The sequence below is a fragment of the Acipenser ruthenus genome, chromosome 11 (assembly GCF_902713425.1).
Source record: "Acipenser ruthenus chromosome 11, fAciRut3.2 maternal haplotype, whole genome shotgun sequence".
Taxonomy (NCBI): domain Eukaryota; kingdom Metazoa; phylum Chordata; class Actinopteri; order Acipenseriformes; family Acipenseridae; genus Acipenser; species Acipenser ruthenus.
Window position 1 is genome coordinate 42,578,259 of NC_081199.1, and position 18,344 is coordinate 42,596,602.

General features: G+C 44.3%; 1 protein-coding gene across 1 annotated transcript in view; it reads right to left on the reverse strand.

The window, feature by feature from the left end:
• The window catches only part of LOC117426969 (uncharacterized), a 71,683-nt gene that overhangs the window by 6,886 nt on the left and 46,453 nt on the right, over positions 1–18,344 (reverse strand). The window contains exons 44-64 of the mRNA XM_059034046.1: positions 15,942–16,271; positions 14,992–15,061; positions 14,668–14,802; positions 13,683–13,838; positions 13,228–13,411; positions 12,366–12,584; positions 11,779–11,975; positions 11,255–11,412; positions 10,207–10,443; positions 9,684–9,822; positions 9,096–9,342; positions 8,509–8,598; positions 7,029–7,122; positions 6,627–6,754; positions 5,720–5,807; positions 4,608–4,716; positions 4,030–4,084; positions 3,003–3,180; positions 1,361–1,476; positions 486–645; positions 58–311 (exon numbers count right to left, since the gene is read on the reverse strand). Coding sequence (XP_058890029.1) covers positions 58–311; positions 486–645; positions 1,361–1,476; positions 3,003–3,180; positions 4,030–4,084; positions 4,608–4,716; positions 5,720–5,807; positions 6,627–6,754; positions 7,029–7,122; positions 8,509–8,598; positions 9,096–9,342; positions 9,684–9,822; positions 10,207–10,443; positions 11,255–11,412; positions 11,779–11,975; positions 12,366–12,584; positions 13,228–13,411; positions 13,683–13,838; positions 14,668–14,802; positions 14,992–15,061; positions 15,942–16,271 — 3,344 coding nt within the window. The remainder of the gene's footprint in view (positions 1–57; positions 312–485; positions 646–1,360; positions 1,477–3,002; positions 3,181–4,029; positions 4,085–4,607; positions 4,717–5,719; positions 5,808–6,626; positions 6,755–7,028; positions 7,123–8,508; positions 8,599–9,095; positions 9,343–9,683; positions 9,823–10,206; positions 10,444–11,254; positions 11,413–11,778; positions 11,976–12,365; positions 12,585–13,227; positions 13,412–13,682; positions 13,839–14,667; positions 14,803–14,991; positions 15,062–15,941; positions 16,272–18,344) is intronic.

Consider the following 18,344-nt stretch of genomic DNA (forward strand, 5'->3'; position numbering starts at 1 on the left):
GACTCATTTCCTCAGTGTTAATGACAGGGCCCCTTGGCCAGCAATGTCAGGGCCTACCTCATCTTGCGCAGCAGCCAGGTGTTGAGCAGCAGCCTCAGCAGGAAGCAGAGGCTGCCCTGGACGGCCAACGCTACAAACATCCATCCGAGGACGTCCATGCTGAAGGGGTTCTTATAGCTGTCGATCCCGAACACGGCCAGAATATCCACCTGTAACTGCACGCGGGACAGCTCCATCAGGCCGTTCCCGAAGCTGAACTGCGGGAAGATCAGGAACACGTAGCTCATCACACGGTACACCTCTTTAACGTTCTGTGGAGGGGAACACAGGGAAAACAGAGGGAGGCCAGTCCCGTCAATCAGTCAGATTAGCACTCCAGTTGTACATCGGTACTGTATAACAGCACTGGCAGGGCTGGGACCCGGCACATGGACAGAGTTTCTCTCTCTTATCAGAATCTCCACTCGCCTCCTCGCATTACTTACCAAGTCGTCTTTCCTCAGCTCAGATAGGAAGTAGACCACCGAGGTGGAGATGATGGTGTTGACGGCGATGAAGAGGTTGATGGAGATGTAACAGATGAAGGCCATCTCTGCATTCTTGAAGGTACCGGCCAGGAGGTACATCCACGGGAACGTTCCGAAGCTGAGGAGGAGAGCAAGGCATTTACCAGGCTGCCGCTCACTACAATATCACACACATTTTTACTGATGACAATAAAGTTACATTGTGTAAAAGAAAAGAAGAAATACTATGTTTATTTGATATTGTTCTTCCAATATTTCATCAGAAACCAGAAAGCCCACTTTGGCTCGATGATGACTCTCTTTATTCAACACTTACCTGCTTTTTTTGTTTATTTTTTATTTATGTATTTATTTATTTACTTGTATTATGCGCATTGACTGAGGAGCTGGGGTCGACTGAGGCAATGCAGTATAACATATGGAGGAGAGAAAGAACCAAAGGGACGCACTGGCTTCTCAGAGCGAGAAGCTGCACAAAAGCAATTAAACATTTCCAGGTGAGTGCAGGCAGCCTGCCCATTTCTATTGTTATTTATTACCACGAATTAGCTTGTGTTTGATAAATGGAGGTGGCACTGAGGTTACTGAAAGCCCTGCGCTCTTTGAGTTTTGATTTAGTATTTAGTGTTTCTGAACTAATTAAAAACTTGGAAACTAATTTATATTCCTTTAAAACAATTGGGTCCTTGTCCACATGCTCCAGAGCAGCCTTAAGAGAATATGCAGCTGCAGTAAAATCACCCGGCCATACTTTAGTTCACTATTCACATGAACCAGCTCAGTCAAACACTTGTGGGGTTTGAAGGATCCTTGTTTCCATGGTAATTGCTTACCCAAACAGCACCAGCAGCAGAGACACGGCCCCCAGGTTCTGTCTGTAATTGAAAGTGGGCAGCTGGAAAGCAGCAATGACAGCTATGGACAAGGCTACCGGGACCAGGTACAGCGTCTGAAAGGGATAAACAGCGTGGACACAGACAGTTACATAGGAACATAAGAAAGTTTACAAACGAGAGGAGGCCATTCAGCCCATCTTGCTGGTTTGGTTATTAGTAGTTTATTGATCCCAGAATCTCATCAAGCAGCTTCTTGAAGGATCCCAGGGTGTCAGCTTCAACAACATTACTGGGGAGTTCTTTCCAGACCCTCACAATTCTCTGTCTAAAAAAGTGCCTCCTATTTTCTATTCTGAATGCCCCTGTATCTAATCTCCATTTGTGACCCCTGGTCCTTGTTTCTTTTTTCAGGTCGAAAAAGCCCATTTGGGTCGACATTGTCAATACCTTTTAGAAATTTGAATGCTTGAATCAGATCGCCGCGTAGTCTTCTTTGTTCAAGACTGAACAGATTCAATTCTCTATATGACATGCCTTTCAAACCAGGAATAATTCTGGTCGCTCTTCTTTGCACTCTTTCTAGAGTAGAAATATTCTTTTTGTAGTGAGGTGACCATAACTGAACACAATATTCTAGATGAAGTCTTACTAATGCATTGTAAAGTTTTAACATTACTTCCCTTGATTTAAATTCAACACTTTTCACTATATATCCAAGAACCTTGTTGGCCTTTTTTATAGCTTCCCCACATTCTCTAGCTGAAGACATTTCTGAGTCAACATAAACTCCTAGGTCTTTTTCATAGATTCCTTCTTCAATTTCAGTATCTCCCATATGGTATTTATAATGCACAGTTTTATTGCCTGCGTGCAGTACCTTACACTTTTCTCTATTAAATGTAATTTGCCATGTGTCTGCCCAGTTCTGAATGCTGTCTAGATCATTTTGAATGTCCTTTGCTGCTGCAATGGTGTTTGCCATTCCTCCTATTTTTGTGTTGTCTGCAAATTTAACAAGTTTGCTTACTATACCAGAATCTAAGTCATTAATGTAGATTAGGAATAGCAGAGGACCCAATACTGATCCCTGTGATACTCCACTGGATATCTCGCTTCATTTTGAGGTTTCTCCTCTAATCAATACTTTCTGTTTTCTACATGTCTACCTGTTAACTACTCCCTAATCCATGTGCATGCATTTTCTTGAATCCCTACTGCGTTCAGTTTTCTGGAAATCTAAATAAACCATGTCATATGCTTTGCAATTATCCATTGTTGATGTTGCATACGTCCTGATTAAATACACAACAGTAACAGTAGAATGAAGGGGGTCTGTACCTGTATGGTTAGATAATGCTGAGAACATTTACATTTTCAATAGTGAAAAATCATCTTTATTTTTGCACTTCTACAGTGAGGCTTAGAGTACTGAACATCAGTTTCCATGAGTTTTAGCCCACTTTTTTCAGGCAACTGTTAAAAACCATTGTTAAGTAATTTTCATGGCTATGACTAATATTATTTGTTTTAATTTTGTACAAAGGAGAAATTGCTAGAAAAGTTGGAATTTCACTACCTTCAGTGGGTCAATCAGACATGGGGAGAATGGTAGGGGTTGCAGGGAAGGGAGCGTGCTTACCATATCATAGATGAAATTGACTATCCAATAGAAGATCTCCCCAACGCCAGAAATGTGCTGGAGACGCTTGGCACCTGTCTGATACTCCATGACCTCGTAAATAACAAAGCTGGCTGTCATGATGGAGTATCCCGTGAGGATGCAGAGGGCGACCAGCACGCCCACCAGACTCTGAACCCTGAACGGGAGAGACAGAGAGTGGGGCGGTGAGACTATATGCTGAGCGGGAGAGACAGGGAGGAGGGGCAGTGAGACTGAACCCTGAGCGGGAGAGACAGGGAGGAGGGGCGGTGAGACTGAACCCCCTGAGCAGGACAGACAGGGCGGAGGGGCGGTGAGACTGAACCCTGAGCGGGAGAGACAGGGAGGAAGGGCAGTGAGACTGAACCCTGAGCGGGAGAGACAGGGAGGAGGGGCGGTGAGACTGAACCCTGAGCGGGAGAGACAGGGAGGAGGGGCAGTGAGACTGAACCCTGAGCGGGAGAGACAGGGAGGAGGGGCGGTGAGACTGAACCCTGAGCGGGAGAGACAGGGAGGAGGGGCGGTGAGACTGAACTCCCTGAGCAGGAGAGACAGGGAGGAGGGGCGGTGAGACTGAACCCTGAGCGGGAGAGACAGGGAGGAGGGGCGGTGAGACTGAACCCTGAGCGGGAGAGACAGGGAGGAGGGGCAGTGAGACTGAACCCTGAGCGGAAGAGAGGAGATAGGGAGGAGGGGCGGTGAGAGCGGTGAGAGCGGGGAACAAGTATGGAGGAGCGTAGACAGGATATTGGTGTAGTAAGAGCAATGGTGAGTGGGGAGATATAAATACTGTATTAGGGAGGGCTGATGATATAGTGTACAGTACTGTGCTCTCTTGGTTTGGATTCAATGTTCAGAGCTCTCTGACTGTCGCACTGACACTGATTCCAATGTATGGGAGTGCAATGGAGGGGTAAGAACTGGATCTGTTGCATTTACATGTCTGGCTTTGACCACCAACTGTGACCACTAATCCGTGGCTGGAACCCTGGAGACGTATACTTACACAGTATCCTCATCTAGGACGCCTCCTGTATATGGTTGACTGTACACAAAAATAGCTGTAATGTAAAAAGAAAACAAGGGAAACATTAGGTTTCCTACATGCAAGGACTGTATTGGATATATATATATATATATATATATATATATATATATATATATATATATATATATACATATAATTATTATTTGTTTATTTAGCAGACGCCTTTATCCAAGGCACCTTACAGAGACTAGGGTGCTGAGTCACTTACAAATCCGCCTCAACCGAAAGACGGAGCACAAGGAGGTTAAGTGACTTACTCAGGGTCACACAATGAGTCAGTGGCTGAGGTGAGATTTGAACAGGGGACCTCCTGGTTACAAGCCCTTTTCTTTAACCACTGGACCACACAGCCTCCTTATACATATTTCAGTTATTAGCCTAAAACAAAATATCCTTTAATAATTATAAAAGGTATAACCAAGGCGAGTGTATCCAGAACGTGTGTAAGCCTGCTGGAAGCACCCGCTCTGCATCACTCCAATGAGGGGACAAAACCTCTCAGATATGTGTAAATCAGTAGAAGATGAAGGCCGTACCGTACTTCTGTGGATCCACACCAGGGGGCAGGTTGGCCCTAAGAATGAAGTTATCAAGGCTGTTCAGGTAGGCTGGCATCGTGTGGTACCCTTCAGGGTTGTACCAGACCTACAAATAAAAAGAATACAGTCCTTACAGTATTCTGTAGAACTCCTCTGTTTGTATCCTGGGACACTATCACCCTTCATGTAAATGTGCTTTATTTTGCTCTTATCAGCCCCTATTTTACTGCATTTAATCCTGTACTTCAGAATACTGTAATCTGCCAAGTTTTTAACCTGTAGTACTTTGTATTTAATCACATCCTGATGTAACTATCACTATTTAATCATATCCTGATGTAACTATCACTATTACCTGCTGTATTATTGAATTATGGTTTGTCAAACTTGTACTTTACTTGAACAAAAGTTATTGTATTTCTTGCTCTTATTGTATTACTTGTATTGTAACGCTTGAAATGTTTTTGCCTACGATTGTAAGTCGCCCTGGATAAGGGCGTCTGCTAAGAAATAAATAATAATAATAATAATAATTCTCCACTGGTGTTATTATTGCATGTGAGTACAGTATGTTAATGATATGGCAGCTTGCCATAGTGGATTTTCACACATTATAATGCTGATTTCCAATAATCTTTTAACATTTCCTATAGAAAAAGATTTCATTCATATGGCTGTTCGTGAACCGTATCCAGATTTTCTACAGTACTGTGGAAGTAGCACATAACTGCTTTTTATTATTAAAATCCAATGCTCCACAGCACTTGTCCACTCAGCATACTTCAAGGCAACAGTCTCCCACACTAGTATCAAAACCTTGTCTCCGCCTAGAATTTTATCCACTCAGAAAAAGCCTTAAAAAGCCCTTCAATTATCACTTAGTGAACAATTACAGCAAATCTTCAATTTGAACAAACTGAATTGTATTAACACCTCCAGGTCTCAATTAGTCTTGATAATAAAGATTTGACTGCGCCAGGAATTTAACTGGCGTGATGATTCATTTTCTCAGTCTACAGGCATTAAAAGGTAAAATACAAGGTGAAAATGTAAAGCTTCCCATACAGGTGATTGCCTTTAGTCTGCCATGCTTCGTGTTCACTCCTTACCTTTGTCAGTGTCCTGTTTGCAGGAACAGGGTCAACATCCATCCGGAGATCAACTGGGAGAGGATTCCCAAAGACCCAGCCGCCGTACCTGTGATACGAACAGAGCGCGGAGATCAGTGTGCTTGCAGAAGTCCTGCAGCAGAACTTTGTGATGGTTTGCTATTTACACACTGTCACCAAGCTTTTACTATCATTTAATAGGATGTGTGAAGAAAGATGTCCTCTCATGTGGTTTGGACAAGAGGGACTGTGAAGCTGTGCAGGATGCAATGCTTTCAAACTGTATGAAAAGATTGGGTTATAATAAGAGACATACTACAAACAAACTTGTAACGTGTAAGCACCTTGAGATTTGCAGGTCTACACATAAGGCACTATATAAATCAAAGTTGTTGTAGTAACGTGTTCAAAATCACAAAAAGAACAACTGTACTCAGGAGCTATTATGAAACATAAAACAAAAACCATTGGTAAGAATTGTCAGAACTTTAGTGTTGTCAAGATGGCATCCTTAGCAGCTAATCTCTCCTAGGTGAGTGGTTTACAATGCTTCACCACCAGCCTGATTCTTCTTTGCAAGAGTAATGCTTTTGCTCATCTTTACTACACGTTATCATTATTTCAACAAATTATACCACAGTAATGGTTTGTTAGGGCTGGCTCAGCCCACAGCAGGAGAAAGTAACTAATGCATTAACACTAACAACAAGTGCCAGGATTTCCTAAATTATTCCCTCTCCCTATTTTCATTTCGATTTCCCTACTGAATTCAATTGAATTCATGAACTGTAAACCAGAAAGACCTGAAAAATGTCCTGGATATCAAATCCTAACCCGAACCCTTTCACTGAATGAATGGAAACAGGCTTTCCGAAAGCAAGATGTCCCAACGATGGCGCTCCCATACCTGTTCTGGATGAAGCTGTTTGCTGTAGAGAGCAGGTAGTTTTCCACGTTCAATTGACTCACGTTGTACACTGTTTGCAAGGAGGGGACCTTTTTATGAGGGGGTACATAATCATCTCTTGGGCAGACCTGAAAAACAAAATACAGAAGGAACTGCTGATACATATGACAAGAACTGATAGTTTACAATTCGTAAATGTTTCCTATAGTAAAAGAACAGCACAGTGTGATCATAGGTAAGCACTGTAAAGCCCAGAGAGGTATGGTAAAGCAAAGCATATTAACAAACATGGCAACCCATGGTTAACTATGGTAAATGCATAGTATAACTATGGGAAACTGCAAAATGCCAGTGCAAAAATACCATGGTAAACTTTTTTAAAGGTGGGGTTAAAGCACTTACCTGAACAGTAGTACTGCAGTTACATGGCTTGTATGAGGCAGGAGCTATTCCACTTGAAGTCCAGTCTCCTGACCCCTCTTTATTCAGACACTGCCTGGAAAAACAACGCGCTCTGTATTTCAGACCTCCTGAAAAGCAACATGCTGAACTGGATTTCAGATTCCTGCATATCCATTATATTGCCATCTTGACGTTGCCAGTTTTTGTCATACCTCACGAGGGTGCAAGTAACAGTATGTATATTGTGCATGGTGCAATACCAGTTCAACAATCATACAGGTACAGTACTGGAGTCCACCACAAGGTGACACTGACGTTCCACTTGGAGAATCTCTTCTATGGGTTAGTTGGTTGATATTTTACCATAGCAACATAATGTAGTATTGGCACATTCAATTTTAGCATTTTAATGTTTTGTTAAAAATGACAATAATATTATTAAACTTTATTGAAATCATGATTACACACAAAGCTGCACCATGTTATCATATAAATACCTTTAAATTAAAATGATGGTTAAATGCTGATCAGTTTCAGGGATCTCCAACAGTAGCACATACTGTGACAACATGTTGCTATTGGTCACCATTGTGTTTCACATGTTATCTAAAACGGATTAGAAACGGATCTTCACTTGATAACCTTGCAGTCAGTATTTGTTATGTATAAAATGTTGTCTCGCTTAATAAACTAAAATTGTGCTGCAAAGTTGGAGTTTTAGTAGTTTAGAGTTTACAGGGATGGAAATAAGACTCCAATTGCATAGCAGTTTCACCCATTCCAGATTGTAATACAAACATGATTAGTCATAGTGTGTACAGGGAACAAGCTCAGGTGTGTCCTATTAAACTCGTAGTAAAACCAGAGATGGCTCCGACTGCTATGCAATGGGAGTCTTGTTTCCAACACTGCTTTACCCATTTCAAAGTTAGTCAAACGTTAAAAGTTACTAAATTTTGTCTAAAGGATTTGGTAAACTTGCATGTGAAATCCAGATGTTGTCCTTAGTGTTTATGCAGTAGTAGCTATAGAGTGTATGGTTATTTATTTCATATACAGTTAGGGTTGCCACCCGTTCTGGTTTTGCCTGGTTTGTTCTCTTTTTGAGGCAGCTGTCCTGGGAAATCTGTAAGACTTCCCAGGACATTAAATGTCAAAGTATATAATTTATTTATTTATTTATTTATTTATTTTTGTATGTATTTCTGTATTTATTTATTTTTGTACGAAATGACTCTGGTGTCCCGGTTTTTTGTAAGTCAAAGGTGGGAACCCTATCTGCAGTATTTAATCATGTTCCACATACTCATTAGTGTTTTACACCTGTTGTCTTATTCACTTTAACACTGTAATCATTTATTTGAAAGTCTATTTGTTATGGACTGTATTAGTGGTGGCCAGCATTTCAAACATGCTACTGTTGAAATGGTTTTGAAAATGAAATGCAGTCTAACACCCCTACCAAAGAGTGTGTACATACTCATTCCCAGGGTTATACAAGCAGACGTTGTCTATTCCAGGAAATGACATCATCTTAGAGACCAAATCACTGGCACTGGGGTTTCCAAGCCTGTTGGGGAGGGGAGAGAGAAGCCATGAGTTCATTCAACTAATCTTCCTTAAAAAGTCTACTTTCAATATGTTATTTTCTCTTAGACTGTTATCTTGTAATCTAATACAATGTATTATTATTATTATTATTATTATTATTATTAGTATTAATAAAGCATTAGTGACTTCACATTTCATGTCATGGTAATTTGCTTAGACTGCCCCTTAGTTTCTTGTTATTTTTTGATAAGTCTGTGTTAAAGTCTGAGTTTGCCACAGTGTTTGAACCGTCTTGTGAAAACCAGCAGTGAGGATGATTTCTAATTCAATGGTGAGTTCATTCCACCTCAAATCATTATGAAGCTGGGTCAATTTTTAACTGTATTATGAAATTCCTGAAATTCTAGTGGAATTAATTGAAATAACTTGTAAACGGGGACTCAAACACAAGTTTAAAATAAATCCACAATAACGCAACATTGTGATGTCAGCTAGCTGTGGCTGTGACTCTCTTACCCAAAGAAGACAGACTGGCCGTCGTATCCGTATAAGGAAGGTGAGAGATTAATTTCGGGATATTCCTGGATCCCATTCTTGATGGTGCCCATCCCCATGGCAGCGATGACGAACAGCACGGGCAGTACAATCTGGGCAAGCAGGCCCTTCCAGTCCCTCCGTGAGTGGTGGATCCTCTTCACCAGCATCCCCATCACCTTCTGTGTGAAGAGGCGGGCCCCCCCGAGAGAGGAGGAGCCAGTCAGGGCTGTGGGCAGGGACAATTCAATGCAAGACTGTGAGGAACTAAATTACGCAGGAAAACATTTTGGTTAATGCTTTTCTCCTTTGTGTCAGCTGTGTTGTGGTGCGGATTGTAAGCCTGTTTTTTTGTTATTTAGTAGTTTTTTTTTTTTTTTTACAATGCCATAACTGCCAATTTGCCATTGGTCCCTGGGTAATACATAATAACAAATTAAAATTAAAATATATACATAACAGCAGTATGTACACAGAGTTTGAGTAACAGCTTCATTTAATGTTGGAGATGTGGATAGACACACAATATACTTATTTGGTGCTCATGTGGATTTAAACGCACAGCCTTACCTTGTCTGGAACTGACACTATAGCTACTGGTGCTGTATTCGGAGACCATAGTGTCCCCAGAGGGGACCTGGACCACCATTTGCGTGTTGGACCAGGCTGTGTCCTTGTTTTCATCGTCCTTTGTCATTTGGAGGAAGACCTGGAGAGAGAGAGAGATTAAGGAAGTGAGGTCTCAAGTCCATGTTGGCACCTGTGCTCTGGTTCAGACACTTCCAGACCCCCTACAGTACAGATCTGCTTAGATAAAGAGTAGGCCAATCCTTAAAGAGACAGTGATCCACAGCCACAGCAGATCACAGTACTCCCTACCTTAACCACAAACAAAAACACAGGCGGTGTGCAAAATATGCCCTAGCTCTGAGAACAAGCAACTGGCTTTTACTTGCATTGCTACTGAGCCTCGCTTTGGTTCCAGTTCATCTCTTCAGAATGCATGGCACAGCAATGGGTGTCTATGGCTGGCAACTGGAGCCCTGGTTGCTGTGTAGCGCTGTGGTTCATTTGAGAGTGGCGCCTGGCTCACCTCCTCCAGAGTGGTGTCAGAGATGCCGTAGCAGCCGAGCCGCAGGGTGTCCAGGCTCCTGTCCAGCTCACTCAGGAGGGATCGGTAAGCATCGGCACGCTGGGCTCCGAAGGGGGGCAGGGCATAGACCAGGTCCGCCCCCACCTTCTCCTTCAACTGAGCCTCGGGCAGGTGGGACTGGATGAACCTGGTGACGGTATCGGGCATGCAGTAATCTTCTGAGCCAGGGGGCGGCACCTGCAGAGCGGGGCGGGGCGGGGCGGGGGGGTTATTGCAGTGATCTAAATAGTGACAGATCTGAATATTGGCACCTGAATAAACTGTTAACTTTGTTGTATTCTACTACTGCTCTCAATTATAACTATTTTCTGTATCTTGTACCTGATTCTACTCTTAAAGGTAACCATACTCACATTTGTTGTAATTGCTCTTAATTTAAATTGTTCTTATCCATTTATTGTACTTACTACTTAATAGAATTTACTCTTATAAGCAAATATTTTTACTATAAGTTTAACTGCTCTTAGTTGAAATCGCTGTCAAACAATTTTTTACTATATTTTTCTTCTTAGTTGAACTTGCTCCTATTTACTACTGACTATTGTATTTGATAACTGCTCTTATCTGTAATGTGATATTTCATAATGCGATATTTAGCAGCGTGATATTTTGTAACAACTGTAAGTCGCTCTGGATAAGGGCATCTGCTAAGAAATACATAATAATTATATCACAAACTCCACTTTTCATTTTATTTCGTGATGTTAAGATGATGGACAATAAGATTACACAGAGTTATAGAAAGAATATATAGAAAGAAGGAAATATTCACTTCTGCCAAGGCCGCCATGTGGTGCAGTGGATAAAAAACGATATATTGAACACCCTTTAAAAAAAAAATACTATATTGTGAAAAGGGTGTCAGTGAGTGAGAGAGAGAGAGTAACAGACACGCAGATTGACTGATACGGATGGGTGAATGGATGTTAGAGGAGCAGGCAGCCAGATTGAGCATTTGCCGGGTGAGGAGGTGCTGTCAGTCACTTACCCTCCTGGTCAGGGTCAGGTTGTAGCCCTGGCCCAGCTTCTCCTTCAGGTGGAAGGGGGAGCCGCAGCACTTGAGCCCCCCACGCTCCAGGAAGGCAATGCGGTCACTCAGGACCTCCGCCTCATCCAGGTGGTGAGTGGACAGGATGATGGTTCGCCCTGGGAACAGCAAGGCGTTTCACAGGGTTATGTGTCTGGAGGGACGCAGGCTTGCAAGTGGATAGCCAAGACCTGGATTACATTTTAAAAGATGCTTCTTTGTTAATTCGTGCTTCAAGTGTTCACTAGACTATGCTCAAAAACTGCAATGACATTGCAGAATGGCACAGGAGCTCTAGGAGGTGAACAGTTGCAGTCTATTTGTCTGAAAAATGCATGCTAATGATGACATGGAGGAATCCAGCCCAAAGCCTCTAAACCATAGAAGTGTTTCTCGTTACAGCTCTGTATAACCCAGCATGTCCTGCTTGAGCACCCTGTGCACTCAGGCAGCTGTGCTGGGCTGTGCTGGTCACGCCCCCTCACCTGTCTTGTGTCTGATGACAATGTCCCAGATGCTCCTCCGGGAGCAGGGGTCCACGCCCGTGGTGGGCTCGTCCAGGACCACCGTTTTAGAGCCGCCGATGAACGCGATGGAGATGGAGAGCTTCCTCTTCATGCCGCCCGAGAGTGTGTCTACTCGCTTGTGCCGATGGGCGTACATGCCAGTCTCCTTCAGGGTGCTGGGCAAGGGAACAGGCAGCCAGGGGTCAGATACAGTGCCCAGGGCAAAAATCACCAACCAATTCTGTTTGGATGTTCTGAACACACTTTCAAAGCTTTTTAATCCAAAGTGTAAATTACTTTTACTTGTATTACTTATTTGTTATATTTATTTACATTTTTTGTCAAAATAACATATCTAACTCATTTAAACTGCCTTAAATACATATCTGTTGTGGTTTTTTTTTCGAATTTCTAAAAAAAAAATTAGGAGTAAAAGTCTTTGAAAATCCTCCCTGTTAGATTTTTAAAACAGTAAACACATTTTTGGTATTTAAAAAAAAAAAAATGCATTGCTCTGTTTTGATTTCAGACACAGCCCTCCCCTTAGTTCTGCAGGAGATCCTTACTTGCGCACTTGCTGGTTCAGTTCATGCTTGTTCCAGCCAGGGCTCTTGATCTGTCCGTACAGCAAGAGGTGCTCTTTGACAGTGAGGTGCTCGAAGAGAACGTCGTACTGCATACACACCCCCATGTCTCTGTGCACCGCGTCCATGTGTGTCTGCATGTCCTTCCCATACACCAGGACGGAGCCAGATGAGGGGCTGTAGAGCCCAGTCAGCAGGGACCTGAACAGGAGAACACGGATCAGACGTCACCTGGAGGAAACGGCACCGAGATGCTCCACATGTACTGTGGTGCAGTCAGGGCAGCTGAAATATCAGCTCCATTTGCAGCTGTGGCGACGGTAAACAAAACAAAACAAACAAAAAAAAAACGGGGAACAAAGATTTGCTCCAGGTGGGCATTTCCCAAACCACCTCACTTCAGAAATTCCACGGTTGTTTGTTTGTTTGTTTTTTTGCTGGAATAGTTATGTAAGATAAAGCAAATAATGATCTTTTGCTAAAAATAAAAAATAGAGTATGCTAGAGAATCTTCATAATGGGAAACTAACCTGTAAGTTTAATATTAGCAAAATATAGATGAAAATATCCCTTTAAAGAGCACATCCCTTATAAAACTTTACAATACTATTTTTGCACAGTATTGTTTCAGTTTCACTACACTTTTCCTATGATTAAATTATGTTTTTACCATAATCTACCATGGTTTGCAATGTTTATTTATATGCTTTACCACACCTCGCTATTCTTTACAATGCTTACGTGCTTTATTACGCTATGATTTTACTATGGTAAACTTGTACAAGGGATGAAAACTAGGGAAAAAGGGAGCGCATAGGTCAGTCTTGCAAGGACTGATTCTCACATGGTGGTGGTCTTGCCCGCTCCGTTGTGCCCCAGCAGCGCTGTCACATGACCCTCGTAAAAGTTGAGGTTGAGGTTCTGGATGGCGACGGTTTGGCCGTAGAGCTTTGTGAGGCCGTGGAGAGACACGCCCACAGGCAGGCCTTCCAGCTCAGCCTCCCCCTCGGAGGTAAAGCCCCCGTTACCTGTGGGGAGAGAAAGAGACGGAGAGAGTGAAGGGTCTAATGATCTAAATAGTGCTGCATCAAAATCCCAACACTCTTGAACCCTCATTTATTGACCAAGAAGTAATTTACAGTGAAATGTTGTCAGCGGAAAAAAGCCAAGTTTATAAATTGTAGGGTGTCAGTATTAAGATGCGTCAGTGTTTAGATCATTAATATTGAGTGTAACACCACAGAATTATTACTTTCATACAGTGTGGTATCTATTTCTTATGTCAGGTAAAAGGAATACCTTTGTTCTTGTGATCGATGTTCCCGCTCTGCAGCATGATGTTGGTGAACAGGAGCCCTCTTCCACTGTCTTTTCTGCATGTGTTAAAGCCGCAGCACTCTGCCCAGAACGAGGGCAGGACTGGGAAATACCATGGGGAGGCAATGCCATAATTCCCTGGAGAGACAGGAGCGAACAGGGATAAGGATATCACACCCAGTACTTCAGCAACTTCACCCTGGTATGGGGCATCAGTGTGGAGTACTGGTTAGGGCTCTGGACACTTGACCGGAGGCTCATGGGTTCAATCCCAGGTAGGGGACACTGCTGCTGTACCCTTGAGCAAGGTACTTTACCTAGATTGCTCCAGTAAAAAACCCAACTGTATACATGGGTAATTGTATGTAAAAAATAATGTAATTGTATGTAAAAATAATGTGATACCTTGCAACAATTGTAAGTTGCCCTGGATAAGGGCGTCTGCTAAGAAATAAATAATAATAATAATAATATGGTGTCATGACTCTATGTCTGCATTGCTAATAACATGAATATTATAAGGAACTGAGTCAAACAGACAAACATTTCAGGTAGTGTCTCTTCACTACAGTCTGATCAGACAAACTTTTCAGCTAATGTCTCTTCACTACAGTCTGATCAGACAAACATTTCAGCTAGTGTCTCTTCAGTACAGTCTGATCAGACAAACGTTTCAGCTAGTGTCTCTTCACTACAGTCTGATCAGACAAACATTTCAGCTAATGTCTCTTCACTACAGTCTGATCAGACAAACGTTTCAGCTAGTGTCTCTTCAGTACAGTCTGATCAGACAAACGTTTCAGCTAGTGTCTCTTCACTACAGTCTGATCAGACAAACGTTTTGGTTAGTGTCTCTTCAGTTTTGTCTACTTAGTTTTTAACAATATTATATATTTTTTAAAGTTTGACATATAATGTGTTATCCACTTAATTATGTTCTATCCTGTCTCAAAAAGAGCTCCTGTACCTGGAAAGACATTCCGGATGTACCAGCCGACAGTGAAATAGATGAGGGAATCGATGAGCAGCAGCCAGCAGAGCCAGCCGAAGGAGGTGGTATCATTAGCCAATGGGGAGACGTAGGAGTTATCCCACTGGATTCCTGAAAACGGGGGGAAAAGAAGCAGAAAAAAAAGTTAACCAAGACCCAGAGCACATCGGTTTAGGAAAGAAGGATTCAGTGCAGCTTCTAAAGTAGTCACACCTGGTAATAACCTTTATAATGACAATCAGATGTTACTGTATGTGAGCAAGTAAAAATAAAAAAGTAACACCAAAATAGAAGACCAACCTATGTTCTGCCCTTCATAGCGACCAATGTATTGACCTGCATAACTGAAACAAGTTGGGGCAAACAGGCACTGTAAAGTAGAAAGAGAAAAGAAGCTTGTTAATAATCATAATATCATGGACCAAAAAAATAAATAAACAATGGCCTGGCACAGGAGAGAGACGGAGGCAGGGAGAGAGAATTATTCAGGGAGACAGAATTGGAACTACAGACTGGTATATAGTATGAGAGAGCAGGGGGAGGATGTGTACAGTGCAGAGGCTCTGCACATGGGTGCATGTGTGTATGGGTATCTGGTGATGGAAGTTGTGTTTCAATGTTAAGTGATTAATTGAGTGATTGATGGTTGATTGAAAATTGTGGCATGTAGCCAGGTGGTAATTGAATGCTTGATTGTAAATTACCCCTGGTCACACCCTATAAAAAAAAAGACAAAGGTGTGTTTAGGTGAGAGAGAGAAACAAGAAAGTGTGCACTGGGGTGGCTGGCTTGGCTGCTGTTTTGTGTTATGTGTTTTGAAGAGTTTTGTTGTGTTTAAAACTTTGATTTTGTTCCCGTGTTTTGTTTGTTGTGTTTATTAAAAGTGCTCAGAAAGCGCTGAACTGCCTTCTGTTATAACTGCGACTTCGAATCCTGTCTGATCTCAGTCTGCTGCTGATGGAAACAGGCTGAACTGCTTTCAAAGTTAATCTCCCAGGCGGGAGTGTGTCAACAGAGCTAGAGCAGCAGGGGCACAGAGGTATGGGGCAGGGCAGGGAGAGGCTGTCTTACCAGGAGACTAGAGCAGCAGGGGCACAGAGGGATGTGGCAGGGCAGGGAGAGGCTGTCTTACCAGGAGACTAGAGCAGCAGGGGCACAGAGGGATGGGGCAGGGCAGGGAGAGGCTGTTTTACCAGGAGGCTAGAGCAGCAGGGGCACAGCAGGAGAAAGGGTGGGAGAGGCTGTCTTACCAGGAGGCTCTTGGTTGAGAAGGTGAGGGTGGACTCGATGGTCATCATGATGATGAATGGGAAGAAGCAGATGATGTAGACAAGGCTGCCGCTGAGGCCGGCCACGTTGGTGTTGTTGAAGAAGGAGCTGATGAGGAAGCTCATGGCCAGGATGGAGAAGCCGTAGTCACACAGGAACAGGAAGATGATAAAGCCGTTGCTGTTAGGGAAGATCTTACCCGCCTTCAGGATGATGGTCATGATGGTGATGGTGACCAGGAGGAAGCAGACGCTCTCTATGAACCAGGCAAAGAAGTGACTGCTGGTGTTCACTCCCATCATCTTCATGTACTGGGGAGGGGGAGGCAGGAGTCTGTACTTAATGCTTCTAAACTGCTTACAGTTTTGACGTCAATACTATTTTAATTATTCTATTGATATAGTGACGAAAGAGTAAAGAGCTCCTGTCACAAAGACGGCCGGAGTGGGTGGCGTCAGACCAGAAGCAGGGAGTAAACAGACAGAGACTTGGGGTTTTGGTGGAGCTGAGCGAATGGTTTCGCTCAGCATTTAATAAAACAGCACAGAAAATAAAAGGTTTGAACAGACAAAAACACGGGACACGGCACTTGCGCCAAAATAAACAGACAGACAAAACGACTAGACACTAACACACAGGTGAAACGGAGACGAACAAACACGGTGAGTACAAACAAAACACTTATTATATTTACGATTACGATTTTAACTCTCCTTCTCTCTCACCCGTTCTCCACTCTCTGAACACCTAACCCTGAGTGCAAGAAATGTGCGTCTATATATACACTATTGTGCTGGGATTCAATTACTAATTAATTATTCACTTGAATCCCAGCACGTGAATTCATTCTGTGCAACCCCGTGCTCACATATTACATTTAACCAGCACGTGAAGTGATTTGTGCTCTCCTCGTGCCTAAATACAAATCTACACTTTAAACACACGTGAAACACAGACCCGTTTATATCCCGTGTACCAATCTATACACCAACATTAACATACGCGCGCATACATACATACACATAACACAAATGCACACAGGGCGGGGCGCTTTGCCACATATACCCCCCCTTGTGCGCAGCACACATGGCCTCAACGGCCACCTCCCCCCTTAAAAATCCAGCAGTCCAGGACAAAGTCTCGGGCTGGGAAGGGAGGCTTCAGTGGGCCCATGGCTGGCCATGCTGTCAGCACCCCTGCCGGTAGTGGCACGGCTGACAGCCTGTTGGTCCCGTCCTGCAGCGAAAAAGCTGCGGGGGCAGGTGGTCCCCCGACCTCCCCCTTCTTCGTAGCCGGCAGCTCCCTCCTGTGGGGCTCCGGCCACAAGAACTCCTGCAGCGAAACTGCTGCTGGGGAAAGTGGTCTCCAGACCTCGTCCCCCTTCTTTGTAGCCGGTAGCTCCCTTTGGTGGGGCTCCGACCACAGTACTGCCGACAGCGAAGAAGCTGCAGTGGGAGCAGGTCTCCGGACCTCCCCCACGATCTCCGGCAGCGAAACTGCTGCAGTGGGAGCAGGTCTCCGGACCTCCCCCACGATCTCCGGCAGCGAAACTGCTGCAGTGGGAGCAGGTCTCCGGACCTCCCCCACGATCTCCGGCAGCGAAACTGCTGCAGTGGGAGCAGGTCTCCGGTCCTCCCCCACGATCTCCGGCAGCGAAACTGCTGCAGTGGGAGCAGGTCTCCTGACCTCCCCCACGATCTCCGGCAGCGAAACTGCTGCTGGGGTTGGTGGTCTCCAGACCTCCTCCCCCTTCTTCGTGGCCGACAGCTCCCCTTTCTGGGGCTCCGGCCCCCGTACTCCCCGTGGTGGAGGTATGGGAAGCAGAGACAGCTCCTGCTGTTCTGCTTCTGGCAGTGGCAGAGGCAGAGGCAGAGGCAGCTCCTCTGCTCCTGGAAGTGGCCAAGGCAGCTCCTGCTCCTTTGCTCCTGCCGGTGTAGGTGGCGGAGGCAGAGGCAGCTCCGGCTCCTCTGCTCCTGCCGATGTAGGTGGCGGAGGCAGAGGCAGCTCCTGCTCCTCTGCTCCTGGAAGTGGCAGAGGCAGCTCCGGCTGCTCTGCTCCTGCCGGTGAAGGTGGGAGCAGCGTGTAGTCTCCTGCCGATGGAGGTGGGAGCAGCGTGTAGTCTCCCCCTTTTTCAGGGGACTGGTGCTGCTCTGCCTCTCTTGCAGTGGACTGGTGCGGCTCTGCTTCTGAAGGGGAAACCAGCAGGCATTCTTCCTCTGCTGGTTGTGCTGGGGAAACCAGCAGGCATTCTTCCTCTGCTGGTTGTGCTGGGGAAACCAGCAGGCATTCTTCCTCTGCTGGTTGGGCTGGGGAAACCAGCAGGCATTCTTCCTCTGCTGGTTGTGCTGGGGAAACCAGCAGGCATTCTACCTCTGCTGGTTGTG